Source organism: Calcarisporiella thermophila (assembly GCF_041956535.1).
Source record: "Calcarisporiella thermophila strain CBS 279.70 unplaced genomic scaffold VTP21scaffold_23, whole genome shotgun sequence".
Classification (NCBI taxonomy): Eukaryota; Fungi; Calcarisporiellomycota; class Calcarisporiellomycetes; order Calcarisporiellales; family Calcarisporiellaceae; genus Calcarisporiella; species Calcarisporiella thermophila.
Window position 1 is genome coordinate 418298 of NW_027192213.1, and position 12146 is coordinate 430443.

The 12146-nt window shown below is 38.0% G+C and overlaps 4 protein-coding genes and 3 non-coding genes across 7 annotated transcripts; 2 read left to right on the forward strand and 5 right to left on the reverse strand.

Moving 5' to 3' along the window:
- Nucleotides 1-118: 118 nt before the first annotated feature.
- VTP21DRAFT_5746 (uncharacterized protein) lies at nucleotides 119-1552 on the reverse strand (the record flags this gene model as incomplete). The annotated part of the gene is made up of 7 exons (XM_069396301.1): nucleotides 119-305; nucleotides 372-525; nucleotides 588-778; nucleotides 890-979; nucleotides 1047-1223; nucleotides 1295-1391; nucleotides 1462-1552. The coding sequence occupies 7 exons, from the start codon at nucleotides 1550-1552 to the stop codon at nucleotides 119-121; spliced, it is 987 nt and encodes a 328-aa protein (XP_069247827.1).
- Nucleotides 1553-1900: 348 nt separating this feature from the next.
- Nucleotides 1901-3754, reverse strand: VTP21DRAFT_5747 (uncharacterized protein; the record flags this gene model as incomplete). The annotated part of the gene is made up of 5 exons (XM_069396302.1): nucleotides 1901-2116; nucleotides 2201-2568; nucleotides 2639-2865; nucleotides 2924-3207; nucleotides 3278-3754. The coding sequence occupies 5 exons, from the start codon at nucleotides 3752-3754 to the stop codon at nucleotides 1901-1903; spliced, it is 1572 nt and encodes a 523-aa protein (XP_069247828.1).
- A 1114-nt stretch (nucleotides 3755-4868) lies between these two features.
- VTP21DRAFT_5748 (uncharacterized protein) lies at nucleotides 4869-5588 on the reverse strand (the record flags this gene model as incomplete). The annotated part of the gene is made up of 1 exon (XM_069396303.1): nucleotides 4869-5588. The coding sequence occupies one exon, from the start codon at nucleotides 5586-5588 to the stop codon at nucleotides 4869-4871; it is 720 nt and encodes a 239-aa protein (XP_069247829.1).
- A 3017-nt stretch (nucleotides 5589-8605) lies between these two features.
- On the reverse strand, nucleotides 8606-8678 carry VTP21DRAFT_t244. The gene has a single exon. It is a non-coding gene; the product is annotated as a tRNA-Ser (tRNA).
- Nucleotides 8679-8763: 85 nt separating this feature from the next.
- VTP21DRAFT_t235 lies at nucleotides 8764-8837 on the forward strand. Its single transcript has one exon. It is a non-coding gene; the product is annotated as a tRNA-Val (tRNA).
- Nucleotides 8838-9678: 841 nt separating this feature from the next.
- VTP21DRAFT_5749 (uncharacterized protein) lies at nucleotides 9679-11520 on the forward strand (the record flags this gene model as incomplete). Its single annotated transcript, XM_069396304.1, has 4 exons — nucleotides 9679-10230; nucleotides 10288-10568; nucleotides 10631-10848; nucleotides 10910-11520. 4 exons carry the CDS (start codon nucleotides 9679-9681, stop codon nucleotides 11518-11520), a joined length of 1662 nt encoding a protein of 553 aa, XP_069247830.1.
- A 428-nt stretch (nucleotides 11521-11948) lies between these two features.
- VTP21DRAFT_t243 lies at nucleotides 11949-12022 on the reverse strand. The gene has a single exon. It is a non-coding gene; the product is annotated as a tRNA-Val (tRNA).
- Between the last annotated feature and the right edge of the window lie 124 nt (nucleotides 12023-12146).

Genomic DNA, 12146 nt, shown 5'->3' on the forward strand with positions numbered 1-12146 from the left:
ATTGAAGAAATTATAAGAATATATATGTTTAGCTTAGCGGATTGGCCATACGAACCGTCCTATAATAAATAAACTCTTGGTAAATAATAAATTCAAGATTTTGAGAGATTTGTTATATTCAACCTTCGAAAGGATTGGCTTGGTAAGTCTTCCAATACTCTTCAAACTCTTTGTGCGTCTCATCTGTGATAGATATCCCTGCGTGATGGTCATTATGGACGCGAACATGATTTGCAAGTAGGAATATTTCAATATCGCACCGGTCATTTGCAAGAAGCGGCCTCCATCTGCTACTCACTATTCCTCTTTATATAAATAGTCGTTTAAAATATATGTTAAAAAAAAAACAGGGAACATCCTAGAGAGCCTACGTTATTGTCACATCATCGCCTGATTTCGCTTGATCCACGAGGTCATTCGTTAAAACAACTACCATGGATCGAGGAATCGAGCCTATCCCTAGCTTGTTAACTTGCTCCTGAATTTTTATCTCCTGATAGTCGATGCAGTTAATTGGTTGTTCACCTAGAAAAGATTAAGAAAAATTTAGTTCAAACTGACTCCAAAGGAACATAGTTAATATATACCAGCTTCCAACCCAATTAAATTAAACTTTGACCCGTAGCACTTCTCCTCGTCCTCTGTTGTTTCTGCGAGACAATAAGACGGAGGAGGGGCGGCGTTGTATTGAGCAATATCTGCAGAAACTCGAAAATGACGTTTGCATTTTTGACACTCATAGATGCGTTCTGACTCGACTGTTTTCGGGATCCCAGTTCTGATTGTACGAAAAAATTACAGCAAATAAGAATGGCCATATAAAGGAGGAGGAGATATGATTAAATGAGTTGTGTTATCATACGAATATTTTAGATGAGCTTCTACAAACCGAATAACAGTACCCGCCACTGCCAACAGTTTTCCCACATCCTTTGCCCTAGGAATCGTGTCACAGCTGTACTCTCTAATACCTGGCACACTATACATTCATCCCCAATAAATCACATTTTTTTCCGTAACATTTCTCTAAAAATACCAAAACTTACCTGCGTAATCTGACATGAAAGAATGGTTTTACTATCATATCCATTCGCAAAGGATGATGATCCATGATATTAGTTTGTGCTTTCTGTGCAGCACGATCAAAAATGGGGAGGAAAATCGCAGGGTGAAAAGTGACGAGCATTCCCAACTCAAGATTGGAATTAAAGAGAAGGATCATACTTTGAATAAGTGAATATCGAGAAAAATTTTAGATTAAGAGAAGAGTAAACATAATATGTATAGAACTTACTCAACTTCCACGCTGTAATGTGCACTGGTATCTTGTGCAAGAAGGATATTGACAATATCGGGTGTGTTTAGATGCTCGAGTTCAACGGCATACGCATCTACAGCAAATTCAGGCATGGACTTATTGATGTGAAATAGGAAAATCAACGGGGAAATAACTAAATCTACCTTCGTATTGTTCTGGAGAAGTATTTTTGAAAAAGGCTTCGGCAGTAGAATCTCTAAAGAGCGATAGAGCCGTAAGATCGCCATCGTCCATGCTTGCTCTATTTTTCGCGCTTCTCTGGTGTTACAAAAGTTGGTCATTTTAGGAGAAAGCGTGACGGTTTTAATTACCGGCTGTAAAGGATTGATTTGAGGCTTAGAGGATATATTACTTCAATTCATGATTTATTCCTATATTTTTCTAGTATACATAATGATAATTTTTTTAAAAAGATTTCAGAATTATATTTTTCAGTTTTAATATATTTGATAGCTATAGAGATACATAATCTTAATTGAATTGTGGATACTACTTCAAAATTATTGTATGGTGCTCACACTCGTTTAAATATGACCATGAATATTAGAAAGAAAAAAATGTCACAATTATACTCCATATATTTTAGATTCGATGAACACGCACCCATAAAGGTCGTCGCATCGGAAGAGTGACAGAAGTCGCATAAAGCGGTTCTGTTGCTAGCTTTTCTTGTTCAATAAATTTTGGCGATAACTCAAAGCGGAATCGTGGAATCAATACAGAGGTCATCGTAAGGGATTCTAGTGTTGCAAAAGTCTGTCCCAGACAAATCCTTGGACCCCCGTTAAAAACATTAAACTATTAACGCAACTAAGTATTTACTAATGTTCTTATTATCATTTGAAATATATACCAAACCTTATATTGAGATTCTTTTTTTACCCCCACGATTTCCCCTTTCTCATCTTTTTGTAGCCAACGCTCAGGGTTGAATTCTTCCGCATCCTCCCCCCATACCTCCTTATCTCTTCCAATCACGTATGAAGAATAATGAACCCAATCGCCTTTGCGGACAATTACACCACTTGGAAGAACATCATCGCAAGCCACGGTTTTTGTAGACTTTGGGACTGGAGGGTAGAGTCGCAAAGTCTCATAAAAAACGGCCATACAATAGTGTAGGGCTTTTATATTCTCATACGTAATATCACCAAAATGAGAAAGTTCATCCCGAATCCGTGCTTGGATTTCAGACCGTTGCATTAGCATCAAGTATTGCCAAGAAAGCTGTTGAGCTGTTGTGTCACGACCTATATTTGAGATTTTGTAAATTAATAAAATTATCATCCTTCTTGCTTGTAAGCATGTGTTATCTTATACCAGCAATCATAAAATTTAAGATAGCGTCGCGCAATTCTACATCAGTAAGTTGGCTGCCGTCTTCGTGTCGGTAGTCTAGGAAAAAGTCCATAAGATCTTTTTGATTACTATCGAACCCTTCCGCTCTCTCTTGACGACGCTTCTCAAGAGCATTATACGCATACTCGTCGAGAATCTTAATTGCGCTGCGGAATTTATGACCCTCGCCAGTGAGAAACTCAGTTACCCTTAATAATCAGGGTTAAGGATTAGACAGAGATGAGAAGTAAAACAGCTTCTTGTTACCAGAAAAATGGGTTGCGAAATCGCTTATCAATCACAGTTTGTACGTAGTCAAAGGCAGCAGCGAAAGGTACGGGAGCACTGGCATCTTCAAGGCAGTTAAAATGTTTTCCGAATGAAATTCTACCAAAAGTGTCCAAAGTGAATCGAAAAAATAGATTTTGGAGATCGACATCCTCTCCTGAATCGGCTGCCCTTTCAATAATTGAGGCTACTCGGATAGCTTCCTCACGAAATACACCTTCGATCAGCTCACGAAATCGTTTGACGTTGAATATATTACTAGCCTACATGACAGTGGAGAAAAACACATATAAGCATCAGTACGTCGATTACATCCTCCTTGAAATTAATTACTGTTTTGCGCTGCAGTCTCCATTTTTCTCCATTTGTGTTAAATATGCCATCTCCCAGTACTTCCCTTGCAATATTTTGCGTATGAGGTCCTTTGTAGAAATTATCGAAATGAGTGCGCTGTATGTACTCAATACTCGCCGGATCATGTGTGAAGATAATCCGTGGGGCGAAAGGTAGAGTAGCTGTATGCCATTTCCCATACTGAGCTCGCCATTGCAGAAATAGATCTAGAATTCGATTGGTATATTGCTTAAATGTGAGAGCGCTTCCTAGAAGAGGATATTCTTTAGGGCCAGGAAGAGATGAAATAGAACGAACACCAAATGCGCGTTTGCGGTGTTTGAAGAGGATGAATGCTATCGTCGCAAAATAAGGATTCACGTGCTGCAAAGTGGTGGTAAGTGCCAACGGGAGAATATTCAAAACAGCTGGCACACGCAGTATTAACATAGATATTAATACAACTGCTGCAGACATCGCCATTGTAACACGCAAAGGAGGTTTGCCTAGTTCCACGAAGAAAGATAAATCCAGGGGAAGAGAAAAAAGATTTCCAGCGTGAGGAGAAATATATAAGAAGTGACTATTACTCAGACCCCCGTTTAAAGCAATGGCGGCCATATATAATGCAATCACAGGACTCTATTAGTATAACCGGGCAAACCTTATGATTCAGTCTAGCCATATTAGAACAATTACCTACAATAGGGAGCGACAAACAATTATATTTATTTTGTTGCCCCTATTTTCATGAAGATGTGCTATTAGCTTTGCGATATAATATGTAAAAAAATTTTCCATCCTAGCGTTGTGGCCCAAGATTGATCTAGATATTAAAATATAAGAGAAGCACTTGAAAAATATTCTGGAGTTTAAATCCAAGGAGTATAAGCTTATGCGCCAATTAGCCTAAGCGAGGGAAATGAGTAATTTCTATACATCATTAGTTCTTACTACCAAACTAACAATTCATATACACAATATCTCATGATTGAATGTGAAAAAAAGGAAGCTAGGTAACTCAATTCGGAAAACGAAACCCAACAATCGACTAGTTTGCTTAGCACTACCTGTAAGCACATAAATTAACTATGTACAAATTCATTGTAAATACTAAGGCGTCACTCAGTTCAGAACGAATAAACTTTTTAGTGATTTTCACACAAAAATAAGAGGGTAAATTCTAAATTTCAGGGAGTTGATAACCGAAATTTAGTGGATCTGATGGCCGTTTATTAGTGTCTAGTCTCGCAGCTCCAAGCGCAAGGTATATAATTCGTAGTAAATCCGATTACACTTGAAATGGTAATCCAATGTAAAATTTGTATGCGTTTTGTGGATAACACCACCTACCACGTTCAATTTGGATCCCTCTGAAAGCTCTGATAAATTTTCGCCTTTTTATTTAAAACTCAAAAATAGGTGTAAGTGAAAAAAAACAAAGAATAATCACTAAAAAAAGCAATTTACTCCCCCACTCACACTCCACTCACAAAAGTATGTATATATTGTATTTTTTTTGAAAAAATGACTATGAATACTTTTATTACTTACTCCATACAGTCATTCGTCAGACCTCCAATTTATGATGTTAATCACGGCGAGGGGACATGTCACGCCTAGGCGAATCGCGACGAGGAGACAAGTCACGGTCCTTACGAGGTGATTTGCTGCGAGAACGAGAATTCGAACGCGAGCGGCTACGTGGTGACCGTGGCGAACGCGAACGGCGTCTTTCCCTATCCCTATCGCGTTCCCTGTCTCGATCTCTGTGGCGGTCTCTATCCCTCTCTCCACCGGCATGGTTCGGGGGATTGCGACAATCCCGCGCCTGGTGACCCGTTTCCCCGCAAGTGAAGCACCGTTTTTCCTCATAACGCTTCGATCTCTCTCCCTCGCCCATAGGTTCCGGACAATCGCGCATCCAGTGGCCCGATTTCCCGCAGTTGAAGCACTGATCCCCTCGGCCTGCACCCGGTGGTGGTCTATCGTATCCCCCGCGCCCAGCACGTTTCGGAAAACGTGTTGTCTCCACACGAATGCGCTCTCCCTCCAGTTTATACCCGTCCAGTCCACGAATAGCATCATCGGCATCACGGTCATCATCGAACTCCACAAATGCGAAATCGGTCTTCATCTCAAGCTGGCGGATGTGCCCGTACTTGGAAAAAAGGTCTTCAATATCTCGCTCACGAACATAGCGGCTAAGATTTCCGACAAACAGGCGTCGGCTATTTGACCGGCGTTCGGAACGATCGTACCGATCATAGCGATCATAACGATCATCGCGGTAATCGCGATAGCGCGACATGACTAGCAAACAACACAAAAACAATAAATCAAGTCCCTAATAAAGGCAACATTTAACCAAAGAAATTAGATCACATATAGATTAGGATATTTAAATATTGTTATAAAAATAAATACACCTACCTCCTTGGAACCTTGTACTGATCAATCAAAGGAGAAAACGAAACAAAAAACGCGAAATCAGTTTACACTATGACGTCACATGTGTGACTTCATATACAAATTTTTAGTTGAATGATTCTGAAAAGTAATCTAAGACAGCTGGGTGTCCACAAGTTTTGGAGGACCAATTTGCATATATATAGGGGCGAAATGGACAACATGTTTTACACACATATATATAACCAAATAACTCCTGAAAGAAGGTGAAACGTAAAAAGAGGTGCTTTTGTTAAAAATTATTGACCTTCTAGTATGGTTCACTTGCTATTCTTGTTAAAATATTCTACTTGAAATCCTTAGAGCATTTATTATCTGCAATACTTAAAGGATTATTGTGCAAGTAATGAAGCAAAATTATAATACCATCAGGGCTTCCAAATATTTATGTATAAAACCACCATCTCACCTTACTCTTTTAGTATCAACTATGTTGATTTTTATCAAATAATAGTACCTAGTGGTTGCAAAGCCAATTCACAAAAAACTTATCATCTAGTGTTTGGGCTCTCTAAAAAAGGAGAGTTTACTGGTAAGTTTGGAGCGCGCATGGGTATTAGTAGAATAGTCGCTAGAAATTATTAAAAATTGGGATCTACCAATGTATTGTTCTATTAGGCTAAACTATGAATTTCCACACATTAAGAGAAAAGGAGAACATGTTAAAAAGGTATTATATGGGCATTGCTCTTACTCTGCTGATGTGTAATATTTTGTTAAGAAAAGTTTAATAAGTGCGGATCAGCCAAAGCGATAAAAAGAGCACTCAGAAGCTCTTGAAGGAAGCTCCCATCAAATCCAAAGAGAACGCTAGAACTTCAGCGAAATTATAGTGAACGTCTCGGTTAGATTACGAAACTATAGTAATAAGTAAGTGCAATTAAGAGAAAAGGAATAAGACTAAAAATAGTTTGCCGTATTATCAGAATTATAAATAGGATTGAATGGTATTTTTTGATAGAATTGAATAGATTTTTTTATAGTGCACTTGCTGTTATAAATTAAATATTTTTATTAAACTTAAAATTAAAAAAAATATGAAGTTATAAGACAGAGTAGAGTCGAAACTGCCCAGTAAATGCTCTTGGCAAGCCTCATTGTAAAATGAAACTTTTGTTACTGCAAATAGAAAAACGTCGTTTATATATTTAAATATATATAAGGAAAAAAAATTAGAATACGAGTGGTAGGGTATTCGGCATAGTCATATTGGAGCCAAGTGTTTTGAATGAAAGATATTTCGTCTTCTTGGACTTCTATCCAACTTCCCTTACACCCAAGCTCTTGGAAATCTTCTTTTTTATAATTTATGGACGTTAAAAGTATTTCAATTTTTTTTTGATCAATCAACGGAGACTTTTATTAGTTTCCGTAGCTTACAAGAGTTTAATGATTACAATGAAAAAAGGAAGGGGGGAATAAAGGGGTGGGGATATAGTTAGGTGGAAAGGTGGAACTTGGATTTTGACAATTTATGTTAGCCCAGAAAGGGAGAGAAAAGAAGAAAGCAAGGAAACGCAAGGGGATAAGAACATAGAGAAGGTGATAAACGTGGAGTAAGGGAATAAAGGGTAGATTAGATGTAAATAGTGATCGGGTATTTGGTGAGAAATATGAAGTAAAGAGGAGGGGAGAAGGTAAAGAGTGGATAGGGAGAGAGGAAGAGTTGCTTCGTCACTTCATTGAAGAGTATTTCTTTTTTTTTTTTTAACAAAGGACCTTTATTGAAAAGTATCCTATCCTGTTAAAAAGGTAGGGTAGCTTCTACGTCAAAATCACCCAGGTGATGCTCCTGGCCTACCTTGTAGAATTTGGAGGATAGAAGGAAAAAGAAAGAAAGGAAGAAAAGGGTTTAAGTGTAAGAGGAAGAGAGAAAAGGTGATGAGGAGAGAGCTAGGAAAGTATGGAAACAGCTATTAGCTTAATAAAGAAGGGGATAAGAATAACTGTAAGAGGGAGGGATAAAAAGTTGTGTGCAATGGTATTAAGATAGGCCGCTTATGTACATGAAAGAATGAAGAGAAGGGAAGGATTGAAAAAGTAAAAGAAGGAAGAGGAAAGGAGAAAAAAAAGGAAAGGTAGGGAGAAGAACGATAGAGGAGATGGTATTAATATACAGCGGTGAAGGGTTGGGTGCAGTTCTCAAGCCGGAGTTTGGACCATTGAAGAGTATTTCAATAATACATTACAGCTGCGCCACATGCTCCATTAGTTAGGTTATATCTGAAATCGAATTTTGTTGCGTCGTATAATAGACTAATAAGGTCTATCCTGACAATCCTCTAGCTATCCCTAAGCTCTTGATTGTCCTTCCGTAAACACTTCAGAAGGCTAATAAACGACACAAAGTGGATTGTAAAGTAATCCGGTTCTATCCCAAAACAAAAATAGCACTCTTTTATTGTAAACAAAGATGTTTCCCTTTTATACTAAAGATAACGTACCACAAACATAAATGTAAACAAGATAATAAAAATATAATGAGGTAATCAAGGAAAAATATGTTAACCGTAACCGTAACCGTAAGATAATAAATATATTAATAAAACCATCCCAAGAACTTATAGAAGTATAAAAGAAAAACAAGCCTCCAATTTTTTTTTTTTTGATAAATCAATGAAAACTTTTTATTTAATTTCCATATATTACATGAAGTTAATGTCAATGGACTTAACATGACGAGATATAGGTCCTTGATAGAAAGGCGTTCAATCGATATGCGTGTATGTAGTTGTCGTCAATAGCCTGTACGTGAAACCGATGTAATCTTTGTACTTATCGTAGGAGCGATCTTTTCAATAATGTAGACTCAATTTCTGATCAAGTGGACAGCAGTCACAAACTAAAGGTAAGTGCTGGTGGGGGAAGTGGGGTTCGAACCCACGCCGTTCTCGTCGGCATACCAGGGATAGTCCACTACACTAACCCTCCCCCTCTATAAGCCTCCAAAGCCACCTTTCCTCCTACTGCGCCACAATTCCATATTGTGCCAAATCGCCTCACAACAATTTCAGCGAGTTTTCGTGGTGTAGTTGGTTATCACGTACGCCTCACACGCGTAAGGTCTCCGGTTCGAACCCGGACGAAAACATATTTTATCGTTTTATGTGAAGTAATTATTTTTCTTGTATTTTATTTTTTTTTAGCTTTTTTTTAACTTTACAGTTATAGTTTTAATAAGAAATATATAAAATTTCTTTTCATGCGAAAATTATACATATGTTTGATGATACATTAAATATGATCTATTACAACATTTAATTAATGAGCAAATTAAACAACACGTTTATAATTGTGATATATAAGTATGTAAGAAATTAATTTGTGAAATAATATTCTCAAATTCATTTATCTGCAAATTCATCCTAGGCTTTTCATAGGATAGAATAGCTTTTTAATTTGTAAGAGAAACTGAAAGAATAAGATAGCTGTGAGCAATACAAAACCAGCGGATCATGTAATAAATAAACTATTTCTTGCTTACATCATATCCAAAATTGGATAATACCATGAGCAAATCATTAATCTATGTTGCAGTGCACTGCAGCAAGCTTCATTGCGTCAAATGATACCGTTTTTCCAGGCCCTTTTGAACGAATATTACTCACATTAGATCTGACCGAGCAAAGCTGGCACCGAAGAAAATGTCTGATTAAAGCAAGCTTTTTTTTTTTGTTTAGTTCAGCATATTGAAATCAAAGCTTTAATATACCTCGAAACAGCAATATGTTATCTCCTTAAAAAACACAGACGTTCCATTCTATTTACTTTTTTCGCATTTTTTGTTAATTTTCAGACCTTTCTCTCCTTATTTTTACAACGAGTAAGAAACCGTTATACAGCCCATCAAATTTTTTTGGGCGTATCCTTTCCATTCCTTTAAATTTTTCTAAAGAATTATATTCCCTATTTCCATCATATTCGTCTTCTTCATGTCCGTCTTCTTCTCTACTGCACTAGTAAGTGTATTTGTATTTCGACGGCCTGAAACTGCATGTTGGTTGGGATTTCCAACTCAAGTATGTGAGGTCTTGCGCCGCGTGAGTCCGTGGTACGTCCCAGCAGTCTATTTCCTTTATCTCCTCTATAAATACCGCAACCGTGCAATTGGTACTCGCCCTTGCTCGTTGCATGGTCCCCGTGAGCATCCTTTGATCGGGAGTTTGATTGCTTTCCAGAAGTATGCGGAGAGCAACCTTGATTTATTGCTGGACTGGCGTCAGCAATTCGGACTCTGGCATACTACGACACTCCCATTTATGGTGCCTATTGTTATTTTAAACTTACAGGTGTTGCTTTTTACTAATATCATTATTAAGCCTCGATGGATACACGCTTATGATGTAGCCACTATTGAGCACATACTTCGCGATAATTTTCAGAATTATGTCAAGGGGCCGACGACTCAAGACCGAATGTACTCACTACTTGGCAATGGTATCTTCAATACGAATGGAGACCAGTGGCGCATGCAGCGTAAAACGGTAAAAAAAACGCCTCAACAAGCATTCGGGTCTATAAAAATAAACATGTAATTTTAGGCAGCTCATATATTCACCGTTAAAACCTTCCGTGAAATCACCACTGGAGTCTTCCAAGATGGGGCTAAGACCCTTGCCTCTATCTTAGATCAAGCGGCACATTCAGGTCAAGATATCGATCTTCACGACCTCTTTTTCCGGTTTACCTTTGATTCCTTTGGTAAAATATCCTTTGGCTCTTCGTTCGACAGCCTACGAGGAGGTAACGTCATGCCATTTATGCGTGCGTTCGACTTTGCGCAGGATACTATTGATCGCCGATTTCGTGACCCTTTTTTCCGGTGAGATGATAAGAATATGGCACGAATAATTTGATTTAGACTAAATTCGTTTTGCTTGGAAGTATCACTGAATTCATCACTGGTCGTGGCCGAAAGATGGAAGCTGCAGTAAAAGTTCTTGACAATTATGCGTTTACTGTTATCGACGCTCGACGCCAGAATCCAGATGAAAATCGAAAACGGGATTTGCTTGATTTGTTTATGGAGTACCGTCACGAAGATGGAAGTTGCCTATCCGATAGAGAGCTTCGCGATATCGTAGTTAATTTTATGATAGCTGGTCAGCAAGTTCATTGTAATCGAATATATTGATAAACATTTATATGTTGTTTATTAAATAGGCCGTGACACAACCGCTCAACAACTCTCCTGGCAGTACCTTACCATGATGCAGCAAACAGAAATTCAAGACAAGCTCCGCGAAGAACTTTCTTCTGCCCAGGATAAACTTGATTATGAAAGTGTAAAAGAGTTACATTATAGTACAGCAGTTTTTAACGAGACTTTGCGTCTTTATCCGCCAGTACCAAAAAATCATAAAACTGCCGTAAATGATGATGTGCTCCCGTGCGGTATTCATGTTAAAAAAGGTGACCTCGTCCTTTTCAGTCCATACGTTATGGCACGCGATAAACAAATCTGGGGTGAAAACGCAGCTGAATTTGATCCTGAGCGGTGGTTGATACGAGACGCTGAGGGGAAAATAACAGGAGTCCGTAAAGAGTCTCATTGCAAATTTAACACCTTTAATGCCGGGCCTCGTGTATGCCCTGGCCAAATGTTTGCGGTACTCAAATCCCTGACTCTGACAGCAGAGCTCGTAAAACGATTCAGGTTTGAATTGTCGCCGAAGTTTTTGGAGCAAGAGAGGTTGGCAACCGAACCACTATATGGCACGAGTGTGACTCTACCAATGAGGCGTCCTCTATGGGTGCGTGTTCATCGTTTGTAGGGAAAGTGCTAACTGAAGCAAACTTAATTAAGAGTTGAGTGATTTTCAAATTGTTCCTTCGAAATCATTCCTTTCAACCTCATTTTAATCCTTTATCACTTCAGGAAAGGCATTTAGCCTTTTCCATCGCCAATTTGGCCTTTTAAAAATTTGCCCAGCCTCCTTTATTTTTTCCTGTAGGTGATCATCTGATTTTCTTTACCTTTGGTTTATTGATACTACCTCGTATTTTTGTAATCTCTTTTTTCTTCCTTTCGAAATTTACTGTACACTTTTCGCTCCTTAATATCCCTTCCTATTATATTTTTCACTCATTTATTCATTTATTGAGAGTAACATCCATTATTAATAATAAATAATCATATTAACTCTTCAATTAAAATTTAATAGATATTTTATATTATTATTGAATTTAAAAATTCAAAAAGTGTTTTCGTCCGGGTTCGAACCGGAGACCTTACGCGTGTGAGGCGTACGTGATAACCAACTACACCACGAAAACTGCTTGAAATCTTTGAATATCAAAAAATAAGGTTGCGAAAAAAAAATTTTGCAGGTGACTTTTTTTTTGAAGTCTTGAACTGCTAAGCAATTGGCGACCGATATCTCTCCTTGGGGGAGGGTTA